We start from the raw sequence: 24760 nt of genomic DNA on the forward strand, positions 1-24760 counted from the left end.
TCGTTAATACGTCCAAATACAATTCTTGCTCGAACAAACGTTCGTTGGCACTTGATTCCGGTTCTTTTCTCTTTCATTCGCAATTTAACCATGGACGACGATAACATCATTATAATTGAAATCATATCGTCGTTACTCCATTCTTTGTTTTTCTGCATGATCTAAATGGCAAGAAATGTCCAAGTAATATTCAAATTGAACGTCTACACGCTACGCTTTCTTGCTTAAACTGAGCGTTCGTTCGTTGGCCTTCGGCGACCGTCCAAACAGGTTTCGTTCAAATAGCTCGATTTCTTTGATGCCGCCACGCTTGGGATCACCGGCACACGCCAACGAGCGATCGTTGGCATTCGCTAATCCGTCCAGATTGCAGCAACGAAGGCCAACGAAACCCGTTCGTTGGCCTTCGTTGGGCCGATCTGTACGCAGCTTACAGCAATCACAGCAGGGTTTGTAGTTGGTTGGTTGGTTTAATAACTTTGTCACGTGGTGTGCTCAGCTTACCCTGCTGCTCAAGCCGCGTACACACCGGGCCAACGAACGCCCAACGAACGCCAACGGTTATCCCAACGATGGATATTAACATACATAATACAGGGCAGATTGCAGAAACGAAGGCCAACGAAAAACGTTCGTTGGCGTTCGTTGGCTCGGTGTGTACGCGGCTTGAGCAGCAGGGTAAGCTGAGCACACTACGTGACAAAGTTATTATTCTGAGGACGGTACAGCAATCATTGCAGTTGAGCACACCGCTCTGCTCATTCTGAGGTCGAAAAGTATTCTCAGAATAATAAAGTTACCGAAGGATCCGGTGTGCGGTGTGTGAATCCACTAGGCCATGAACACGAGCCTTATGCGGACACGAGGCGTGTAGGGAACGATTATGATCCTAAGTTCTAAGTTCATTCATAGTAACTATGATAGTGATTGGTGATGAATAGGTACCACATGAACACAAAGGAGGTTCTGGAGCTACCCTCTCAAACACCCTCGCTAGTGTAGGTTTTGGTAGGTACACTGGCTTCTCGATAAGCCGCGTACAGGCCGGCCCAACGAACGCCCCAACGATGGATATTATCATACATAATACAGGGCAGATTGCAGCAACGAATTCAGGTCAACGAAACCCGTTCGTTGGGCCGGTCTGTACACAGGTTTAGAGTACTAGGAACCGTGTAACTAACTTATTATGCGACACTTTGTTGGTGTCCGTGGACATTTCGGTGGACCGCGTCCATAGAAGTAATAAACCATAGTACAACACGGATTGCAACATATTAAGCTTCTTTATGATGAAGGACCACCGGACTATATTACTGAACTACTTAATAAAAATAATATCAACTTAAATATGAATAACTTTATTGGTATTTGCAGTGGTTAGTTAATAATATTCATTGCAAGAATAGATGCCGGTTTAATAACTAAAAAATAAAGAAACAGAATCTAAAATGTATGTATGTAACATGGAAGTAGAAAAAAAGACGGAAGGAATCTCGGGAACTAAAAATTGAAGCACAACAATGGCGGCGACATGAGACACGGTCTTTTTTTCCACTTCCATGGTATGTAACTAGTTAGGTGAGTCAAATTAATGCCTCTGTACAAGTAGGTAGGTACTTTTAACAAATAAGAAGGGAAGGCAAGTCGTAAGTATTTATAAAAAAATAGTCAGCTTTAATATTTTGGCTAACTAGGTACCTACTTTTCCTCCGGGGGCATTTATAAGACACATCCTATAAGTAAGTACCTAAAAATACTAATACAACTAGCCTATGAATAACATAACATGCTTGACAGTTATTAATTAAGCTTAAAGGTACCATAAACTCTAGTAGTAGCTCTGGGTACGTAACTCAACGCCTGAGCGATAAACCACAACTGATGTACCAGGCTGCTTCCTACATTGGAAGGAAAGCTAAGGTTGTTCTTTGGAAGCACCTTCATTTTGCCATGGCAATCCAAGGGACCACTCAAAATGAGAATTTCACTAATCTTAAAAGTAGCTAAAATTTGGTTGCTATTATCATTAGGTACGCTACCGCAAGAGTAGGTCCTTTTTAGAATCTATTTTTAAAGTCAAACATGAACGTTATAATTATAACTGTTATTATACAAACGGATACACTGACAAAAGATGAAACATAACAAGGTGTCTATGCCTGCACTACCTATATTCGTCACATGTGGAAGCTACGCTTCATTTAAGCTTGCTTTCTACTTGTTTCACACTCATTCTTACTAGATACCACAACAAACTATAACATTATAAAACTAAGCTAGTCATTAAGTATAGGTAAATTAATACCTAACTATGATATCTTTAACTACCTAAGTAGTTAGTAGCGAATGATACAATAAGCCTAAGCTTTTGAATATAAATCTAGAACGAACTGCTAAAATTATTAAATTTAAGGACTCGACTTAATCTGTGTATTTTTCAGCAGAAACGCCATGCCATGGACTCTGTAATGTTTGTCCAGATCTTCATGATTTTCAAATTGATCCAAGCAAATGTTGCACTGGTTGTCGCGCAGTGGCACATCCGCCACCACTGTGGTTTGGTATCTTTCAAATGCGTTTTCATTGTAGCAATTTTTACTTTTGATATATTCGTCAATCTCTAATATGCGGTGTTCAATGATTAAATGCATGGCGAATGATGGTCTAACGACGAAGCACTCGCCACACTCGAGGCACTGGTAGGCGGTGCACGGGTCGCGGTGGGTCACTATGTGCTCCTCTAGCTTCTCTTTGCTTTCAAATTCCTCTGAGCACTTTTTACACACAAGTCTGCTTGGACTAGACGTAGACGGCTCTGCCTCTACTTCCGTAGTTACCAACTTCGCCTGCTTCTGACTATTCTTTGACCGTCTGTGTCGCTTAGATTTTCCTGTTTTCTTTATACCTTTAAGTTTATCACACTTTTTCTTTATACTATTTTTGGTAAGGTTTTTGACGCGAACATTCAAGTCTATGCATCGATGTTCTTTGTGAAATCCTGCATAGTGCACTTTAATGTCATCCCATTTACTAGATATTTTGTTATTACAAAGGTGACAAATAATGTGTGTGTTTGTATTGGAATCTTGGCCTTGTAGAGTTTTGCAAACTTCCATGACGTCATCTCCCGGTGAGCATTTATAAGGACATTCACTGGGCAGACATGCTATTTCTTCAAATGTACATTTGTACGTAAAGAAGAGTTTGCACCGTACGCATCTCTTCACTACACGATATTTATTATTGTCTTGTCCATCCGGTTTCTTCGATTTACCCTTGCATTGCAAGTTGGCATGGTGTTGCAGCAAAGCACTTGTTTTTGGAAATAACATACCACATGACCAGCATGGATAGACGTAGGTATTCATGTGAGTAGCCAAGTGCGTGTCAATCTGGTTGTGCAGTACCAGGCGACCTGGACACATCTGGCACTGGTAGAATAGCAGGAACGTTTTTGTAAAACCATTATGGCTAGCCAAGTGCTTCCTTATAGACTCCACATTGAAGCAGGCCACGATGCAGACCGGGCATTTGTACACTTTCTTGAGATGCTCCAACATGTGCGTGCGGAACTCGTTGGGGTGGAACACGCCGCACTCGCCCGACGGACACTTGCGCCGCGTCGTCGCCCTCATCATCTTGAACCCTTCGCAATCATGCATGTACGGGTATTCTATGCTCTTGTTCGACAAATTCATACCGCATTCAGGGCAGTAGAAGGGCATGATTTTGTCATGAATGCGCGTATGGGCCTCCAAAGCGCAGGAAGTGGGCAGCACGAACAGACATATCTGACACGTGTGAAGCTTGTTGGTGTACCGCATGTAGTGTGCGGCTCTGTCCTTGTACTGTGTCATAGTCACGCCGATGTCTTCACCGCATTCATAGCAACTTACTTTCCTTAGGGGGGCATTGGGAGCCACTGTCGTGGTCGATGTTTGTACAATGGTTTGGCTTTCCGATTCAGTATTAGCGGGCGGATTTGCTGGTTGGACTTCCTTTGGTTTCGTAGCTGCACTAGGCTGCGGTTGCAAGTAGTCAGAAAGAGGAAGAGGCTCAACTTTCAAATCACCAACATTAATGGTAGCGGTTTTAAACGCATGCGACCTGATATGACATAATAAATTACATCTGTTTTTGAAGATTTGTGTTTGATGGCAGTGGCGGCAGATGTATGTTATCTTGACTGACTTGCGGTTCACGTGACTATCGTAGCTTGATTTGAAGAGAAACCTGTAAAAAATACCAAACCAATTAAACACCTATAAGTAATTGACTTTAGGGAAAGATAGGTAGGTATGTAGGTACACCTTATCTTATGTGTAATATATATTATATTTTAGGTATTCTACCCAGGTTTAATATATTTATGTTAAATTATCCCAATTTATATACGTATTATATATTTAAATTAATTAGTTTGTTTAATACAGTAGACAAAATATAATTTACCTAGTTTTTGTTTAATACAAATATGTTCAAAACATTCCATGAATAAAATTGAAAGCATAATGAGGAACGGAACAGAACCTTCACACTTCAGCACGGGCCTGCCTAGTGAAGTGTGCAGACAACTTACTGCGATCTTATGATCCTACAAAATTGTACTTTCATTGTGTAATAAATAAAAATAAATAAAAAAAAAACCTACCAACCTCTAAGAAATATTTAATAGAATATGGTAAAGATTGGTACACTACCTAAGTACATAAGAAAGTTGGGTAAGTATGCGTCTAAATGCGTAGGTTCTTATCCTTACTAATATTATAAATGCGAAAGTAACTGTGTCTGTCTGTCTGTCTGTCTGTTACTCTTTCAGGCCAAAACTACTGAACGGTTTGAATGAAATTTGGTATACATACGGTCTAGACCCTGGGAAAAAACATAGGTTACTTTTTATCCCGGAATTCCCATGGGAAAACTATTTAGGGCGAAGCGAAGCGCGCGGGAACAGCTATCTAATTATAAACGGTGATACTTTCACCAGGGTAAGTAAATACGAAATGCCTACCGAAATCAGGTGGGGAGAGGGAAGCAAATTACCTGCTAGAACACAGATGGGGATAGCAGCAGAGAATTCAGAAACATACCAAAATATGGAAGAGTATTAAACCTACACCCCTGTGGGGCATTGTAGTTACTGACATAGGTAAGGCGATGATGATGATGATAAGATATTTATGGGAGTAGGTAGATACCTAGATACTTACTTATCTCCACAGTCGATGCACCCATAAATCTTATATCCATCTGTAGGACACGGTATGACATGGTTGGGTATAGCTCGAGAAAACAACATGTTTTTCAAACTGTATTTGCTGTTCATACTGTCAGAAGCCATTTTGAAAATGCTGTTTTTATCCTGAAAAAGGAAATAAAGCTTTATGAAACTTTTATTCTCTACAATTTCCATATATTCATGTATGAAAATGATAGGTACACCTACACTAGACATTTTGATGTAGGTATTGTACACAATGCAAACTGGATAAGTGAGAAGTCTTGGGCCCATATACTGGACCAGTGGGTAAATGACCTATTAATTTATACCTGGATATCTGTGAGTTCTGTGACACTGAGTAAGTGGAATATAAAATATACTTAAGCACTTAGGAAAAAAATCATTCCACTTATCCAGGTTTCACTAAACTTAGTTATATCCTACAGTAATTTATGCTCTGGTTAATGGCAAGGATGCCAATGCAAAGCAAACATCCAATAAGCACCGAATGAGGTCCTAAGAAGAAACAAATATGTGAGTTGTAGTCAGCCGGTAAGGTATTTATAGCACAAGACACAATGAACAAAGTAAGTATGATGGCGATGTGACTAACTAGTATGGTAATGTACAGCATACATTTTACAAACTGGATTTTTGTCTATGGTAAGCATAATCATTGATGTGTCCGCTGAACACTTCCAGTATTTATCGCAGGGATACTATCTTAGTTTATATGTGTGTACAGTCAACAAAAGAGTCTACAGAGAGAGTGTGTCTACCTTTCCAGCGCAAGCAGTTTGATCCTAAGACTACTTAGATGAAATAAAAAATATTGTAGGCACCTTTATCTTTATTTTATTAGAGGATTGAAAGAGAAAAGGATTTCAGAAGAACAGAACAGTCATCATGGAATCCCTGATTGCCCGCTTGATTTGTTAAAACAAACTGAAAAAATGGCAACACTGTTTGAATAGTTAACTAATTAGTTATTAATATCTAGAATACCACATCTGTAACTTCATAATATATTTTAAATAAAAAGAAATAAATGTATACATACTCACACCAAAAGAACACATAGCTTTATACTTTAAGCAGGTATACAAATGAGTGGTGTTTATTTTAGAAATAAAATAAATCAATGGTAGGTTACTATAATAATATCATGGTGCTGGCAACCCTTTTGATATCTATGGTCTTCCTTGCTAATATTTCTACAAGTTTTTCTTCAATCCCAAAATACTTTTACGTACCAAATAAATAGCTTGTAGAATGAATACACCAATGCACAGTATGAAAAATCAGTATTTTCGTGATTATCGTTGATAATTTTAGGAAAATCGAACAATTTCTAAAACTCAAAATGACAGCAGACAGACACCGAGACTGAAAAGCGCCCTCTGCATAAATGTCAAATTATTATCAAGTATTACCATATAGCAAAAACAATAGTATTGCCTATGTATTGCCAGTAATTGCACAAATAGTGGTCTGTGGTAAATACAGTTGAGACAAACCCGAAGTCTCCGTCTCCTTTTTGATAATTATAAATAGCTCAGAAAAACCTTTTGGCTTTCCTTTCTATACAATGAATTTTATGACGTGATTTCTAAGTTACTGTAACTTATGTTTAAAACCCGTACATTAATTTATAGACGAGACGTTATTATTTTGAGTTTTAGTGAGCAACAATAAAACGTACCCTACAAATGGATATGTCGCAGCCGGATCGTATAATCCGCCGTATTACATGACGGCTGGCCGCATTACAAAACAGGGCCGCTTTGTAATACGGCGTATCAACGTTTAGCCGGATTGTCATTTCGATACGTTCTTCATTACGGCGGCCCACGTTTAGCCGCATCGTACTACTACTAAATTGTAGGGTGACCATGTCCATGAAATTACTGATGAAGGAATTTTGCGGTTTCGGTAGTTTGACAAACATTTTGTAATCATAATAGAGTAAATATGCTATCATATGGACTTCCGTTAAAGTATCAAAATACTGTGCAAGGGCACTACTCGGATTGTAGGACCTTCGAAATTATTATTCTTCATCATCATCATCACTTCTGGACGTAGGCCTCTCCCAAAGCACATCACTGGATGCGATCTATAGCTTTCCACATCCAATCATAACCAACCACCTTTCGTAAGTCGTCATTTCATCTAGCCGGAGGGCGTCCCACACTACGTTTGCTTAGTCGCAGTCTCTTCAAGATCAAATAATCTTTGCCGGCCACAATTATATTTTTTGACCCAGTAATACTGTGTGGAAATCCGCCGACCAGCAGAATCCATGGTGCTTTAGCTGTTTGATGTGCGTTATAACTTTTGTACGTTTTTCACTGTTCCGCATTGATCGGAATAGATATTATTTAATTTCACGTGAAAATTCTTCTTGAAGTCACTGTTTACTAACATATTTAACACGATTTCTTGGTTTTAATCATCATCAAATATCTGTACTTATCCAAGGCATTATTGTTGTTATGTCAAGCAGCGTCACGAGTGTTAAAAAAACGAAACTAAAATCTTTTGATGCGGCGGCTAATCTCTTGCCGTATTACATAACGGCCAGCCATATTGAATGACGTATGATGTCGAATACAATCCGGCGCATTTTCATTCAGTCATATTCAATACGGCTAAACGTTGATCCGCCGCATTACAAAGAGGCCCTGTCTTGTAATGCGGCTAGCCATAATGTAATACGGCGGATTATACGATCCGGCTGCGACAGATACATAAATAACATCCTAGGTAACTAGGTACATCCCATCATACAAAGGAGAAATGAGGATTAAGTATATCTTCTTAGTTAATAAATTCTTTAGTACACTTGACCCTATCTGAACATAAATATTCTTCCACCCAAAGGTTGTCTTGAAAAAATCGCTTTTAGTGATAAGACCGCCTTTTTGTACCTATGTGTTTGTATTTAAGCTTCGTATAATCTATTCTTGTGTACAAATAAAGATTATTCTATCTATCTTTTTATATGTATATAAAAATGGAGCGGTGTTTGTTAGTAGTTAGATTAAAACATTTTGGTGAGCATTTCTGTGTAATGTAACGTTCTGACGAATGGTACAATACAGGCAAAAGCAGTTTCCAAGGCATTTCTGTGTAATGTATAACGTTCGTGTGAATGCTCAGCGAACTCACTGTGAGCATTTACCCGTAACATAACGCCGAGCATTCGCATTGCACCTTGCTTTCATTTTTTGAAATGTCGGACCTACAAGTTGCATGTGCTGCTCGATGGAATGTCACAGCAATACCTACGCTCGTCGAAATGTTAGGTACACTAATATGCTCGTAGGATTTTACAATAGGCTGTAACAAAGAGGCGAGCGTGCTCGACGTTTAGTTCGTAAAGGGATGATACACTAGCTTGAACTATATCAGCAAGCGGCTCGTTGTTCTGTTCCAAGTAAATGTTGTAGTCTATACTCACCTTTATATCTTCTTCAGTAGGGAATCAAAAACATATCAGCTTTTAAGTTAGTAGGTAAGTACCTGGTACTACACTATACAAAATATGCTTAAAGAAGTCATCATTTCCAATAAAAAACAATAATGTAAAAAAATTAAAAACTTTATTAATAAAAATTATTAAAATGTTATTAACTACTTGCTAAAAAAATATGGCACTATATCAAATAGATAGAAGGTATAATAATTAACAATAATGTTAAAGGCACTTGGTGCAGAATAACTAAAATAAGATGTTTTTTGGTAAATGCAACATTCATTTTATCTCTTACTTATATCTAATGTTACTTATATTAGGTAAAAATATAATTAATTTCTTTGGCACCAAATTCAGTACATTCATTATTCTTTCAGCATTGAAAACATTTCAAATGAAATTAGAGTTAATATGATAGTTGCTTCCTTGATGAAAAATATCTAAAAGTATTTTTTCATACATATCTCTCTTGACATAATGTGCTATGTCAGGACGTTCAACAAAAGCCCCTTCCTTAGCCAAAGTTTTGTAAATATTTTTGTTAACTATCATATCTTCATCTGTTGGTAATATTGCTAAGTGACTAGCAACCATTTTGGCGGCATCATCAAATCGATCTAAGTGGTAATATGATATCTGTAGATAGTTTAAGATATCAGCCAAAAATTCAAGACCTGAATTATAGCCAAAGAATTTCAATTTATCTTGGCATAATTGTTTACATTGCAGTATAGCAGCCATATTATTTGATGTTGTGATAACAAACTCGGAAGACCATTGCTGTTCTGGCAGTTTTTCACAGTCAACTCTACAACTGTTTTCAGATGTTATGTAATCTGTTAAAACTTCCTCCATTGCTGCTACAGTTTCTCCCCAATTCCCTTGATTGTATGAACGAACACCAAGCTTGTATAGCACCTTCCAATCTTCACCATCTAGGTCAACTATTTCATTCCTGTCAACTTCTTGTTGTTCAATATAGAATTGCAAGTTATTTTTCATTTGATCACTCTCAGGGTTAGCTACTAAATATGTATATGCCGAAGATGCAGCTTTGGGCAGATTATTCATCTGAAAATAGCATACATGCAGGAACTCATAAGGTGTTTTCATCTGTATCTTTTCTAAAACGGATTCTTCTATGTCACTGTACAGATTCAAATCATTGAAACCTTTGTCTTGACAGTCATTTAAGCAATTCCTTTGGATAAAATATTTTTCATATATTTTTAAGTCATCTATATTTTCTTTAATAGATGACGTATGTTGAGGTACATTGCATTGCGTCCTACAGTTGTTCAATACGGACTTATGTAGTTTATAGAGGTGCAAAGCTTCTTCAAACTGAACAATGCACTCAGACCATCTTTCGTCCGTGTAAGCTTGAACACCTTTTTTATAGAGTGTATCCACTGAGGAATATTTCAGGCAAGCACATGATGAAAGGGTAATCAGTATGGTAAACAAATACAGCATCTTGAAGCCGATGAACTTATTATCTTGGTTGACCTCTTTAGCCGGTTAGCAGGAATGACACGTGTAGGTACTTCTATACAAAATGTAAAACCACTGTAGTGTTTATTTATGCAGCGGTGTGCAAATTCGAAGAGAAACACGAAGATACTTTTGTCCGCATTTGTTATAAATTAAACTTTAAATAATAGCAAAATCAAAATTACATTACAATCCGCATATACGCATTTTATAAACAAAAATCACAGAGTAAAAAAAACTCAAAATGACAATGACATCATGACATGTCACTGGATTGGGAAAACTTGGGGAAAACGGGGAAAATGCTCAGACCAATGTGATGAAGTTTTTATTATTCTGAGCATTACTATTTCCTTCATGGGATTTTTACATTAGGAGGAACGTAAAATAATGGTAAAACACGATGATTTTAGGAATCGTATGTACGAAATTAAATTTAGTAAGTACTTGCATGGTGTAGTAACTCCAAGTTGCTAGTTATTATTCTGGTAGTACTTAGACAGCGACATCTATTGATCAGTAGACATACTTTTGGTTCGAATGTTAATGCAGCGATATCTATTGTCAGATAGTTTAATTTATTTTAAATGTGTAATGTGTATGGCGACTTTCCTTTAAAATCCAGTTCTTACAATATTTCGGAGGCCCTCCTCCAAATCAAGAGGGATTGTATAATTTTCTATTCGTCTTAGAAAACATAAATCTAAGTGAGGGCACTGCCGTGCCCTAGATATAAAAAAGAGGTCGTTGGCGAGATCACTATCCGATATGCGTCAGTTCCGTCACTATTAGGTAGGTATAATAGGTACTTACGAGCGTAACGTAACGTAGCATTGTTGGCTTGTTGGCTATCCAGGGTGTAGTTACCTACCGGTGCACGGTACAACCACAACCACTGTAGTTTTTGACCCTACTTGCCCATATAACTGCCCTGTAACCTGCAAAGAAATTGCTCGAAATCATTATAGAACAACGCCGACTCGGTAAGTATATACTTATTATACTCATATCACTATAAGCATCTAGATACTATAATTATTATAAGTTTAACTACCTACCTAGAGCACTTGCTCCCACTGAAGACCGATCCGATTAGATAGGTAGGTTAGGTACCTATAGGTACTTAAGCTGCGTACAGACCGGCCCAACGAACGCCCAACGATGGATATTTATCATACGTATAATACAGGGCAGATTGCAGCAACGAAGGTCAACAAAACCCATAGACTTACCCCCTTATTCATAGAGAAGTTACAATACGTTTTAACTAATAAACTGTTTTGTCCCTCTCCGACAAAGAACATTTTGTTTCTTGACAGAGAGGGACCAAACAGTTTATTAGTTAAAACGTATTGTAACTTTTCTATGAATAAGGGGGTTAGTATATACTAGCGTATAGACCAACAAAGCGAGCGAGGGAGAAGAAAATCCCTTACTGAAATTTGGCATGATAGAAAAGGCGAGTGTTTGTGGCGTTAATCATAGAAATAATCCTGAAAATTGCACATTTCACAGGTAAATACCAAAATCGTCATCACTGCCACGACGCGTTTATTTTTGGTTTAAATTTGTCTTTTATCCTGTATTAAATATAAAATAATGCCAATGATGTTGTTTACTTTCATATTTTGTGTATGTGGAAGTCCATTTGTTAATAATTTTCATGATTTTAGTGGATATATTTTTCATCAATTTATTTTACATGTACGCTAGGGATTGACTCAAATTAATCGATATCATTATCGATATTTTATCTTGAATGTTACCTATGAAAATAAATGCTAGCTTGCGTTTACCGTCTCGTATCTGAACCATTTTGTCAGGGCAAGGTACATCTTTTAACAAATACATAAACTAATTATTTTCTATAATTTTTCCAACAGATTCCCTCTATAGATACAATAATAAGACGAAAGTGGTTGAAATTAGTTGGACGCGTTGGTTGGAATCCAAAGAAGAACTCTACCATTTGCAGCAATTCAACTTAAGAATGAATGTAAACTTAATAATTTAGGTAACGAAACTGTAATGAATCAGTTAAATAAATAAATATGTGGGAATATCTGAGACACGGCCATCCGAGGCAGAGCCTGTAATGGGTCAGACAGCTGATATATCTAAGATTGTTCTGTTTAAAAGACAATAAAATAAGGAGCGATGAAAATAGTGTTTTTATTTTTATTTATGCATTTTTTTACACTATGTCAAAATTATAATCTGGACAACAACAGTCTATGGAACAACTCTCTCCAAGGGTCGAACATCAATAACTTATCGATGGTCCTCCAAAGTAAAGAAAGGTACATCACTAGCTAATGCACACACTGAAAAATCAAAATTGGTCACGTTTTATCGAGCTGTCAGTTCGTCTATACGCTAGTATATACTTACCCTCAAATTCATAGAACGTATTGTAAATTTACAACAAGGTTAAAATTCACTTTGAAACACACGAGTTTCGACTTTTTACGTCAGTGAAAAGGTTGAAATTCGTATATGGCAACGTCAATTTTAAGCCTATTGTAAAGTGTCAAAAAGCTCTATGAATTTGGGGGTAAGTCTATGACAAAACCCGTTCGTTGGCGTTCGTTTGTCCGGTCTGTACGCAGCTTTAGTTGACACCACAGAGAAAAAACACTACGTTATACACATTATATAATATTAATTAATATAATCATTGGTTATAAACTTTATTACCTACTCTGTGCATTTAATTTTAAATTAATTATTATAAACTTTATTAATTTGTATTTTATTATTTTATACTTACTTACCACTTTTATACCGGTTACATAATATTATATAAATAATCTAGCCTCTGAAAATGTCCTACAACAACAGCGTATTAGTAGGGAACTGGGCTGAAGGGAGACTCGAAAATGAGGTTAGAGTTGTACCTATTATTCTAGTTACTGTGCTATTATTCGGTTAGGCTACGTCCGTACATGCAGGAGGTATGCCTAGACTCGCTAGGCGCCTACTACTTTTAACTTGTAAACTATCTAACTAGGTACTTATTACCATGATTCAATTTATTTTCAGTTTGAGTTCAAAATGTTTCTTAGAAAGCGTGACAGAAGGGAACTTCTACTCCAAAGGTCAAGAGCACTCTTTAGTAATCTACTCATGGAGGTAAGATCTTATCTGTAACAGTAGCTATTGAAATAATTTTATTGAACGAAATAGAGCTGAAAATTAGGAAGAAACAAACAAACATTTTAGTAATGGTGATAATGGTACTGAGATTATAAACAACAACGGTCGACCGAATGGCGTAGTGGTTAATGACCCTGACTACTGAGCCGATGGTCCCGGGTTCGATTCCCGGCTGGGGCAGATATTTGTTTAAACACAGATATTTGTTCTCGGGTCTTGGATGTGCCCGTAAAATGGCAATAGGCCCGCCCCCTATTACATAGGGACTAACATAACACTCTGGCGAAAAGTGGGTGCAGCAATGCACCTCTGCCTACATTAGTACAAGGCGTGACTGCGCGCGTGTGTGTGTGTGTGTGTGTGTGTGTATCGATGCGGTTTTCATAAAATTTTATATGCGCTTTTAATCTAGTGGTTGACATATCTCTGACATTGTCATAATTCTCTTAACAGAAACCAATGTTGTTATGCGGTATGTATGTGATGTACGGGTTCCACGTACAAGTGGTGGCTTCGGACATGCCAGGTGAGTGTCTCTACCTCCTGCATATTGTTTCCAACTTGGTGATAGTTGGTACATAACATACATATGAAATTATCCTTACTAATATTATAAATGCGAAAGTAACTGTGTCTGTCTGTCTGTCTGTTACTCTTTCACGCCGAAACTACTGAAAACTTTTTAAGGCGAAGCGAAGTTCGCGGAAACTGCTAGTATGTTTAAATTTTTATGATTTGTTTAATTATTACAAGCTGTTCCCGCGAGCTTCGCTTCGCCTTAAAAAGTATTCCCGTGGGAATTCCGATATAAAAAGTAGCCTATGTTCTTTCCCAGGGTCTATACCATATGTATACCAAATTTCATTCAAATCCGTTCAATAGTTTTGGCGTGAAAGAGTAACAGACAGACAGACAGACACAGTTACTTTCGCATTTATAATATTACTAGCTGTTCCCGCGCGCTTCGCTTCGCCTAAAAAAGTTTTTCCCGTGGGAATTCCGGGATAAAAAGTAGCCTATGTTCTTTCCCAGGGTCTAGACCATATGTATACCAAATTTCATTCAAATCCGTTCTGTAGTTTTGGCGTGAAAGAGTAACAGACAGACAGACAGACAGACCGACAGACAGACAGACACAGTTACTTTCGCATTAATAATATTAGTTAGGATTAGGATTAGGATATAATAATAATATTAATATAGTTAGGATAGGATTAGTTAGGATACTTCATGGATTCGGCAATTATTATGTAAAATTATCATCCACTGTGGTTGCGGTGGATTGCGGCCATTTGCGGCTATTCATTAGAATCTACTAATGATCAAAATTCTGCCGCAAAAATGGCATAGCATGTATCAAAATGGTACTTATCACAAATACATGCTATAACTACTGTGTGCTCTATTAAAATAATTATTTATTTTAATTTACGAAACATAATCATGAATATGTATCAGATTACTTATAAATTTTAATAGCGTTAATTATCATTAGTTGTTATTGACTGTTCGTCGAATTAGCATGATACTTCAGTACATTTACAAAATATATGGTAATGAAATCGAGCATGGTTATATTGCTTTAGGTATACATAGGTAGGTATATAATATATATGTATATACTTATTTCCACCGAATAAATTATTTTACTTAGAGTTTACCCTAGACATTAAACATCTAGCTGAGTAAAAAAGCCTTCAGAACATTGATGGGTACATACTAACAAATTAAAACCGCTTAAACCTACATATACAGTTCGGTTCAAACAACTTGGTAGTTTTGAAGTTGGCAGCGAATGCACACAAAAGTGTAATCTCAGCCTACTTCAGGAACTATAAAGTTGTTTGGAGCGAACTGTACCTACCTAGTGCTCATACCATCTCACCTTTACCATCAGCAGCCAAACCCTCGGCTCCTGGCGCGGCCCCGCAGCGTGGGTTGGCTCTGTCAGCGCTGGTGACAGAGCGGCAGGTGGATCTGGTGCAGAACGTGGCCGCCGGCTGCCTCGCCACGCTGTCCCCCATTACTACGCCTTGCTGTAGGAATACCTTCAATATACTCAGGTATAGGGTATAAATCACTTTTATTATTACTTTAGGATTTAATTCTCAGCTAAGCCGGCGGCTCCAGGTGTGACAGGCGTTTGTATGTATAGGGTACAGAATAACTATTATCACCTTAGGATTGCATTACCAGCTAAGGGTGTTTTAACTACGTGCGGGATTCATCACGCATGCGGGATTTCCCCGCACGCGGTCATACGTAAGACAGAATACGAATATGCTGGCGGATTTCATCAAGCTTGCGGGATCGCACGCCATTTTCCTGCGTCTCGCGAGCATATTCCACGTTCGCACAATGAATACTTTTGTATGGAGCGTGCGGGGCTGATCAAATCCGCATGCTGTTAAAAACACTCTAAGCCAGTGGCTCCTGGCGCGGCCCCTAAGCGTGGGCTGGCGCTGTCAGCGCTGGTGTCGGAGCGGCAGGTGGACCTGGTGCAGAACGTGGCCGCCGGCTGCCTCGCCACGCTGTCCCCCATTACTACGCCTTGCTGTAGGAATACCTTCACTATACTCAGGTATAGGGTACTTATCACTTTAGGATTGCATCACCAGCTAATACGGGCGGCTCCAGGCGTGACAGGCGTTTGTATGGGGTAAGTACAGAATCATTCTTATCACTGTAATTATCATCATATTGTGATTGAATGGGTACCTACTCGTATTCACCTGGTTAAATGGGCTAATGGGTATATGGATATACACGGATAGAAATTAATATAAGTAGAGGAATTTTTTTACCAGACAACAATTTCTCTCTTGTCTATATAGTTATAGATTTAGCCAATCTAGACACCACTAAATTAGCAGTATCTATAACAAAACACGACTGCCTTAATTAAGTGCTAGGATTATTGAGGTTAAACAACAAGCATATAAATAAGGTTGAGGTGATTATTCTTAATAGATCCAAAGCTTTTCCTAAGCCGTTGGACACATTATAATGAAGTTTTTTGGTGTGAAGTGTGACTGTATCTGTAGAAGCGTCACTAGTCGAGAAGCGTCCGTAGTCGAGCAGGCCTCAGTGATCGTAACTGATCATTGAGGATAAGCAACAACTGGCACGGTCAGCCATTGGATGGGTGACCGATTTAGTTTTAGTTACGTTTAAATCACAATCGGTTTTAAGTAATTCCTACGTTCAAAGTCATGAGCAAATTTCTGCCATGAATCTATCACTATTATTTGTTTATTTTGCAAGAAGCTCTTGCTATAAAAATATAAAAAAAAATCGTAGCAATAAAAATGTTAAAGAAAAAAAACATATTCAGCTAATGTTACGAGTGGTGTTCTCCTATACTTTTTTGAGTTCTCTGAAAACCGGGCAGAGAAAAACAGACTTTGACATTTTTACTCACTGAAAATGTAGAAAAGGTAAATGTTGGCTATAAATTCCTTAGAAATTTATTTGCCCGAAACCCACCGGGGATGCTGGCAGGGGGCTCCCGATTGGAAAGTAGACACAGAATAATGGACTATTTCCTCGCCTGGATAGCCAGGGTTTAAGCATTGGATAATAAATATTGAAGTACTCACTTAATCCCTTTTCGCAGATATATTTTAACTACTTATGCGCTCTTTGTCAATACTACTTATCTCTATAATAGGAGTAGTATTTGTACATGCACACATTATTTTGTGAATTTTAGTCATCAAATCATATTAAAATAGTATAGGAAACAGGATATTGCTCAAATGGTAGTGGAGAGGGCGTCGGAATCTCGTTATTCTAAAAAAACTTTTGTAAAAACACGAACAAAAAAGGTTACGGAAGTTTAACGGTTTATTGGATGTAAAATTTCCAAACGGTACCTACCGTCTACTCTACGTCTACTACGTCGTTTGACAAAAATTACAAGTTGTTACCTACCCGACAGTGGCAGCGATCTGGCCAGCATTTTCTTTTTAGTTTAATTTTAATTTTATATTAGTTATTTAGATTGTATTGTGTACATAGAGATATAAAGTAAATGACAATGGGCAGATTGGGACCACCCTCCAATAGCATTAAGACTAACATCGTTGGATAGGTCTTGTCAATAGGAATAACTTTTGCTATGACAGCTTTGTTGTCACAGTTGTCCGTTCAGAGATATTTGACTTATAAGTTCCCATACTCGTCAGTTCATCTTACTGCTATTGGAGGATGGACCACCCTCCAATAGCAGTAAGACTAACATCGTTGGATAGGTCTTGTCAATAGAAATAACCTTTGCTTTGACAGCTTTGTTGTCACAGTTGTCCGTTCAGAGATATTTGACTTATAAGCTGTGCTCTTACTGCTATTGGAGGGTGGTCCAGCCTCCAATATCAACAAGATGAATTGACGAGTATCGGAACTTATAAGTCAAATATCTCTGAACGGACAACTGTGACAACAAAGCTGTCAAAGCAAAAGTTATTCCTATTGACAAGACCTATCCAACGATGTTAGTCTTACTGCTATTGGAGGGTGGTCCATCCTCCAATAGCAGTAAGATGAACGGACGAGTATCGGAACTTATAAGTCAAATATCTCTGAACGGACAACTGTGACAACAAAGCTGTCAAGGCAAAGGTTATTTCTATTGACAAGACCTATCCAACGACATTAGTCTTACTGCTATTGGAGGGTGGTCCAGCCTCCAATAGCAGTAAGATGAACTGACGAGTATCGGAACTTATAAGTCAAATATCTCTTAACGGACAACTGTGACAACAAAGCTGTCAAAGCAAAAGTTATTCCTATTGACAAGACCTATCCAACGACGTTAGTCTTACTGCTATTGGAGGGTGGTCCATCCTCCAATAGCAGTAAGATGAACTGACGAGTATCGGAACTTATAAGTCAAATATCTCTGAACGGACAACTGTGACAACAAAGCTGTCAAAGCAAAAGTTATTCCTATTGACAAGACCTATCCAGCGATATTAGTCTTACTGCTATTGGAGGGTGGTCCATCCTCCAATAGCAGTAAGATGAACTGACGAGTATCGGAACTTATAAGTCAAATATCTCTGAACGGACAACTGTGACAACAAAGCTGTCAAGGCAAAGGTTATTCCTATTGACAAGACCTATCCAACGACGTTAGTCTTACTGCTATTGGAGGGTGGTCCCAGCTCCCATATATTTTTGCCCATCCTCTTTTACATTCTTTCTGTTAACTTCAATAAACTACAACAAATCGGCTCCTTTTAATAGTTGTGTTACCATTTATAAACATTCATGGCACTCTACCATACCATACTCTCTGTATAATTTTTTAAATAATAAGTATTTAAGTACCTACGACCGGCTATAAATTTTGCACTTATTTACAGTACCAGCAACGAATCTGCTTATGGCGAAAACGTCCATTTTGGTGATGAATTTTTACTGAGGGCTGAAAACTCGGACCCAACGGTAAATATTCGCACACTGTTACATTTTGACATTCACAGAAAGAAAACGTTTCGATTTTGAAGCTACGCCGCTCCGTAGTATTTTTTTCGTAGCCCAGTTGCTACGACGGCGTAGCACATACATTGTAATGTGCTACGCCGCGCCGTAGCGAGGATTTCATCGTCGTTGTTTTGTAATTTAGAAGATCATACAATGTAGATCCCAATCAGCTGATTGACGTGATAAATAAATCTCTGCAAGAGATTTATTCATCACGTATTCTCTGAAATTAGGTGTGATTGGCCTGAAAAAAGGTATGAAAATAGCTCTTTTAATTCCAAGGAAAAATGTCTTTTTGTATCTAAATTACAAATAAAACTTATAATGGATCACCTCCATGCACACTTTTCAGGCAGCCCCACTCTACCTCACGTACACGACGCCGGGGGCGCCGGCCCCCGCGGACCGGATGCCCATCTGCCTGACCGCCACCCGCGACTCCAACTGCCGCTGGGTGGCCGAGCCGCTGCTGCCCAAACACCGCTCGGAGGGCTTCGGGACCCCGATACAGGTGGGTATCATTACTGGATTAATGTAATGTTGGTGTATGTAAAAGGCCTAAGAGGAAGACCAAAAAGTCGTGGCTTTGGCTGCTGCCCAAACACCGCGTGAAGCTCTTCGCGACCCCTATACATACAGTTGGATATCATTACTGAATTAACGTAATGTTTGTGTATGTAAAAGGCGTAAGAGAGGAAGGACACAATATGAGAGAGTGTGGAGTGAATGAGGATATGGCAGATGATAGGGTAAACCGACATTACGCTAAAGCGTTAGCGTTAGCGTCCTAGCTGTTAAGCTAGGAAGAAGAAGGTCTACGAGTGGATTGTAAATGTGTACAGCGTTTGAAACACATTTAGTATTTATAGGATTCCTCGGTTAAAGTTAGTTGGATCTTGGCCTAAATGTTCAGAGACCGTATTGGACGTTATCTAAGTAGTTTTAGTTAACTTTTCGCCGCTCTGGAGAGTGCTATATAGTTTCACCCTGTGCATAAGATTACAATTATAAGTATTTATTTATATGCATAACATCAAGCATCTTAAATAACACTTATAATCTGAATTTTGTTTCAGACTGGTACCAGGCTAGTTATAAAGAACTGCGTGGCGGATCAATGTCTCTGTGTGATGAATCAGAACTGGATGCAGACGTTCTTTGGACCAGTAATAAAATGACTTGTTTATTTTACTATATTGTACAGTAGATAGACAGCCCGAGACTTTATGTACAACTGTACGAAGATATCTGGTATAAAGAATGACCTCACGAAAAACTGGCGACGCATTGATCTTCATTCCAAAAAAAAGTTTGTTGACCTAAGTTTGCTTTTATTATTTACTAGCTGCGCTTCGCCTTAAAAAGTTTTCCCGTGGGAATTCCTGGATAAAAAGTAGCCTATGTTCTTTCTCAGGGCTAGACCATATGTATACCAAATTTCATTTAAAGCCGTTCAGTAGTTTTGGCGTGAAAGAGTAACAGACAGACAGACAGACAGACGGACAGACAGACAGGCAGACAGACAGACACGGTTACTTTCGCATTTAGTTAGGATAGTTAGGATTAGTTTTTCAGATGTGCCAATTTTATTTTAGTTTTTTCTCTCCTACTCCGTACAATACCAAATGTATTGGGTCTAATTATTATTCAAATATATTCCTTTCAGGAGTGCGGTGTAACGTGTCGCAATGTACGAGACATTCACAAGAGATTTACAGCTGAAAATGTCTTCACCTTTGTAAGTGATGTCGAAACGAAGAAGCAAGTCTAAAATACAATAATGTGATAAAGGGTTGATTCTCGAATAGGTATTGTACTTGAATAAAATATTTTAAAGTTTTAATACCGTCTTATTATTTTTAACCGACTTTAAAAAAAGGAGGACATTATTTCATACTCAGAATATGAATAAAAAGAACCATAGATAGTGTTTGGTTCACAGATGCTTCACAGGTTGGACAGCACCATAGAGAAAAGAACACTACGTTTTGGTTATAATTTTTATAACGTAGTGTTTTTTTCAGTGAGCATTTTCTAATAGAGTGTTTATTAAAGGCTTATTAAAGGTTTATTAAGTACCGTACATAATCAAGATCGTTTTATTGAAATTTTATAACGTATATTCACATAAATTATGTACAGTAATCGAACGCTCATAGGAAATTGGCTGGATGATACCACATTAGAAGAGGTAACATGTATAAACAAAGCTATAACAGCAACCATCTCAGCACACCACACACACTTCAATATGCTCCTCATTAACCCCTGCTAGCCCCTGGGCTGGTTAAGTACCTACCGAGTAAAGGGTTTTTTAATATATAATATGTGGGGACATCTCACACACAGCCATCCGACCGACCCCAAGCTAGGTAGAACCTGTGTTATGGGTGTCGGACAGCTGATATATCTACACAAATACATAGATAGATAGATACTAAATATAAATATCAACACCCAAGACCCGAGAACAAATATCTGTGTTTAAACAAATATCTGCCCCAGCCGGGAATCGAACCCGGGACCTTCGGCTCAGTAGTCAGGGTCACTAACCACTACGCCATTCGGTCGTCAAGGGTTAAAGTATAAGCGTCCACCTTTTGGCGTCGTACGCAACGCATTCAGTATTCTTTGTATAGAAATTCATACAAGTGTGTCCACTTCATCGGCATTGCCGACACCGCGTCTCCAAACATTTATTTAATCCTTCTGATGACACCGTACGATATACGTAAGATACCGATACATGGACGCTTACTTTTACCCTGCACTCCATCACGGTTGCCATCGCTATCGCTAGCTTATCGACTTTTACCCATGTACGAGTAACGTAATTATAATAAGTACATAATTATAATAATTATTACCAAAGCTATTATTGCCACAGTACAAAGTACGCCAGTTTCGGAAACAAATGAAGTCTGGCGGCATGATGCTGGCCAAGTACCGCAGCATGAACCGCAACCTGAACGCACCCACGGAGCTGACACAGGCCAGCACCGGCATCGCCTTCGACGACCGAGTGGCGTTGTATGCGCCTCATGTACCAGGTTATTCTATCCTACTAATATTGTAAAGGCAAAAATTTGTGACTATGTGTGTATGTTTGTTACTTCTTCACGTCAAAACGGCTGAACCGGTTTTTAACGAAATTTGGTAAGGAGTTAGCTGACACCTTGGATTAACACATAGGCTGCTTTTTATCGCATAATTCTCACGGGAAAACTTTTTAAGGCAAAGCGAAGCTCGCGGTAGCAGCTAGTACATTTACAAAGGTCTTTAGGCTGAGCAGAGACGGACTGCATAGCAGCGTATGCGTGCAGTTGCTAATAGTTGCTATATTCAACTGCATGCAGTTATACGTTCGGTTGCTGATGCGACTGCATGCAGTTGTTGTGGTGCAGTGCAGTCCGTCTGATTTCAGCCTATATTGTTCATAATCATCATCAGCCGGTAATCGTCTACTGCTGGATATAATCCTCATAAGGATCAGAATACTACTGCGTTCTCGGCCTTGCGTGTTTGTGGTGTCTTCTTGAGAACTATCATTTACCGAAACGGTCTTAAGTTCTTCGGAAAGGTACCAAGGCTAGCGAACTAATATTTTGGTTTGATAAAAGTTTTACATGATTACCTTATATCTTCTGCTTTCTTATAATACATAAGTCTGCTTCCAGTTCCTCAGAACCCCGACAAGAAGGGAGTGCTTCTAGGCGGTCGCCTGGACTCCATCAACATCATGCGCTCCCAGGACCTAGAAGACGGCTGTGTGCTGGCTGGTCTCGCGTTGCCGGATATCTGCGAGAGGAACACCTTCGTCATCACCAGCCCTGACTACTGCACGAGGACTGGCGAGGGTCTCAAGTATTACCAGCCGTTTCTGCTCGCCTTGTCTTCGTCTTTGAAAAGGACACGGGTTGGTTGTGTTTTAATAATATTTAGGTAGATGTACAGTTCCCCAAAATTGATAATGCACATAGAAATCTTCGTCATTGTTCGGCAACGGTCGTATTCCCGAGCGTTAGAAAACTATTATGTATTTAGAGTGGTTAAGTGCATTTTCTTCATGAAATTTTAGTAGAATTATGTAATTGGTGCTAAAAGAGATAATTGATTTATCAGTAACGAAATTTGATTCGATAATTCATAATATTCCATAATATTAAAATTTACTTCGAAAATGTTACAGTAGGTACTTTTCAAGTATCTTACTGAAGCTGATGTAAAGATGGATGAAAGAAGGTTTGAATAACACAAGGTTTATATTATAAGGAGAAATGGATTTCAAACACAGGTTTATATTAAATTTTTTAAATCTTAGTTCAAAAGTATTTACAGCACTGATTATTTCACATTAATAAAAATGTTTACATTAAAATCTCAGTTCAAAAGTATTTACAGCGCTGATCATTCACAATAATATTACAATTACAAACTTGGTCTTTTGGGTGTGGCTTTATTGGCAAAGTGAAGTCTATCAATGTGACGTATATTTTATTCTTAAATGTGCCTCATAATATGGCATCGTCAAAAATAATAAAAGTTGAAATTAAATTCACATTTAAAAAAAATAACAAGAACGATGTGTAATTGCAGCTCTTTATAATTCCACAAAAGTAATATTGATCTTGACCTTGAGACCTTTGACTGATCGGTGACAGCCACCGACCGCCCAAATTGTTTTCGATTATGTGTCACATGATATTGACTACTATTTCTTTCGAACAAGGATCAAAATGCAAGTGCTCTTACGATTCAATGATTCGGGTGTTTCCGGGAATACGACAGTTTGCGAAGATTTGCATGCGCATTATTAATATGGGAGAACTGTACCTATATACTTAAATTTTACCTATGAACAAACTCTTGAGGTTTGTGATGAAAACACATAATAATAAATTGTGTTTCAGCCTCTGTACATTCGGTATGACCCCGACCCATGCCCAGGGTTGTCGGGACCGTATCCACTGTACCTCAGTGGCAACCCTGTGTGCAACTGCCGCTGGCGAGTGTTGCCAGTGAAAAAACCTGACGTCACCAGATTCGAACTGGAAGGACAAAGAGTTCCAGTAAGTATGACTTTTGTAATGTGTAGTCAGACAATGCTATTTTCTATTTTGTCAATGTACAATTCATGAAGTCAACTGCGCTTCTACTACCGACTTCTTCACAATAACTGACTTGAAAAAATATAGGATTTCAGTTGAAATTTCTTTCAGGTTAATCAGGATATCGTGATAAAGCATTGCGGAACAAACCTTAACTTAGGATTGGATCCAAAGAAGTGCGGCATAGGGTTCAATGGCACTGTAAGTACCTGTATATCACCACTATTTATGACTAATACTTTGTGTTATAAAAGGTTATCCTCTGATAGCAGGAATATTCGCTTTGTTTTTGTGATTATACAGTCACCTCCTCTCAGTCATTTATGATTCCTGTTAGGTAAAAGCTAAAGCCAAGATTTCATGTCTAATTTTTCGCAGGTGTGCATGCCTATCATGAAGAATTGTTTAGATGTATACAAGAGAGAGGAGTTCAACAACATTTGGCAGATATACACGCCTGTCCCGGACGACCAAGTATCACAGAACAACCCAACACCTACTTAACTTTAGCATTTTTAAACTTTATCTTGCTATGATTTAATATACATGCACTCTAATAAACTAAACAAGTTATAAGTACAAAACTCTGTCTTTGAATATTTTCATAAAAAATATAATCGACCAACATATTGAACGTTGAACTTTGAAAGTCCGAAAAGTCCAACTTCCAACTTTCATAATATTATCCAATTCTATACCTGTCGTGACAGAGTTCATAAAATTAATAATATGTACACTTATAAAAAATATTAAAATGTAAAAAACCTCCTATTTTTAAGTCGGTTAAAATTGCAATAGGCAGGCTGTTAGTTC

General features: G+C 38.2%; 3 protein-coding genes across 5 annotated transcripts; 1 reads left to right on the forward strand and 2 right to left on the reverse strand.

Moving 5' to 3' along the window:
• Window positions 1-1345: 1345 nt before the first annotated feature.
• On the reverse strand, window positions 1346-6640 carry LOC105385706 (zinc finger protein 532). 3 transcript variants are annotated; one of them, XM_011556129.3, is made up of 4 exons: window positions 6478-6640; window positions 6067-6169; window positions 5214-5365; window positions 1346-4236 (listed from the first exon to the last, which is right to left on the reverse strand). In XM_011556129.3, the coding sequence occupies exons 3-4, from the start codon at window positions 5342-5344 to the stop codon at window positions 2412-2414; spliced, it is 1956 nt and encodes a 651-aa protein (XP_011554431.3). In that variant the 5' UTR covers window positions 5345-5365; window positions 6067-6169; window positions 6478-6640; the 3' UTR covers window positions 1346-2411. The 3 variants fall into 3 exon arrangements, with proteins under 3 accessions (XP_011554431.3, XP_048489358.1, XP_037968884.2); XM_048633401.1 differs by having other exon boundaries at window positions 6004-6169; XM_038112956.2 differs by lacking the exon at window positions 6067-6169.
• Window positions 6641-8835: 2195 nt separating this feature from the next.
• LOC105385293 (cartilage-associated protein) lies at window positions 8836-10432 on the reverse strand. The gene has a single exon (XM_011555657.3). It carries the CDS (start codon window positions 10176-10178, stop codon window positions 9093-9095), a length of 1086 nt encoding a protein of 361 aa, XP_011553959.2. The 5' UTR covers window positions 10179-10432; the 3' UTR covers window positions 8836-9092.
• A 2460-nt stretch (window positions 10433-12892) lies between these two features.
• On the forward strand, window positions 12893-24525 carry LOC105385716. Its single transcript, XM_048633541.1, has 12 exons — window positions 12893-13080; window positions 13239-13328; window positions 13806-13878; window positions 15250-15415; window positions 18719-18800; window positions 19192-19350; window positions 19916-20005; window positions 21727-21889; window positions 22517-22755; window positions 23750-23908; window positions 24059-24148; window positions 24326-24525. The coding sequence occupies exons 1-12, from the start codon at window positions 13021-13023 to the stop codon at window positions 24449-24451; spliced, it is 1497 nt and encodes a 498-aa protein (XP_048489498.1). The 5' UTR covers window positions 12893-13020; the 3' UTR covers window positions 24452-24525.
• Window positions 24526-24760: the final 235 nt, after the last annotated feature.

Source organism: Plutella xylostella, chromosome 5 (assembly GCF_932276165.1).
Source record: "Plutella xylostella chromosome 5, ilPluXylo3.1, whole genome shotgun sequence".
NCBI lineage: Eukaryota > Metazoa > Arthropoda > Insecta > Lepidoptera > Plutellidae > Plutella > Plutella xylostella.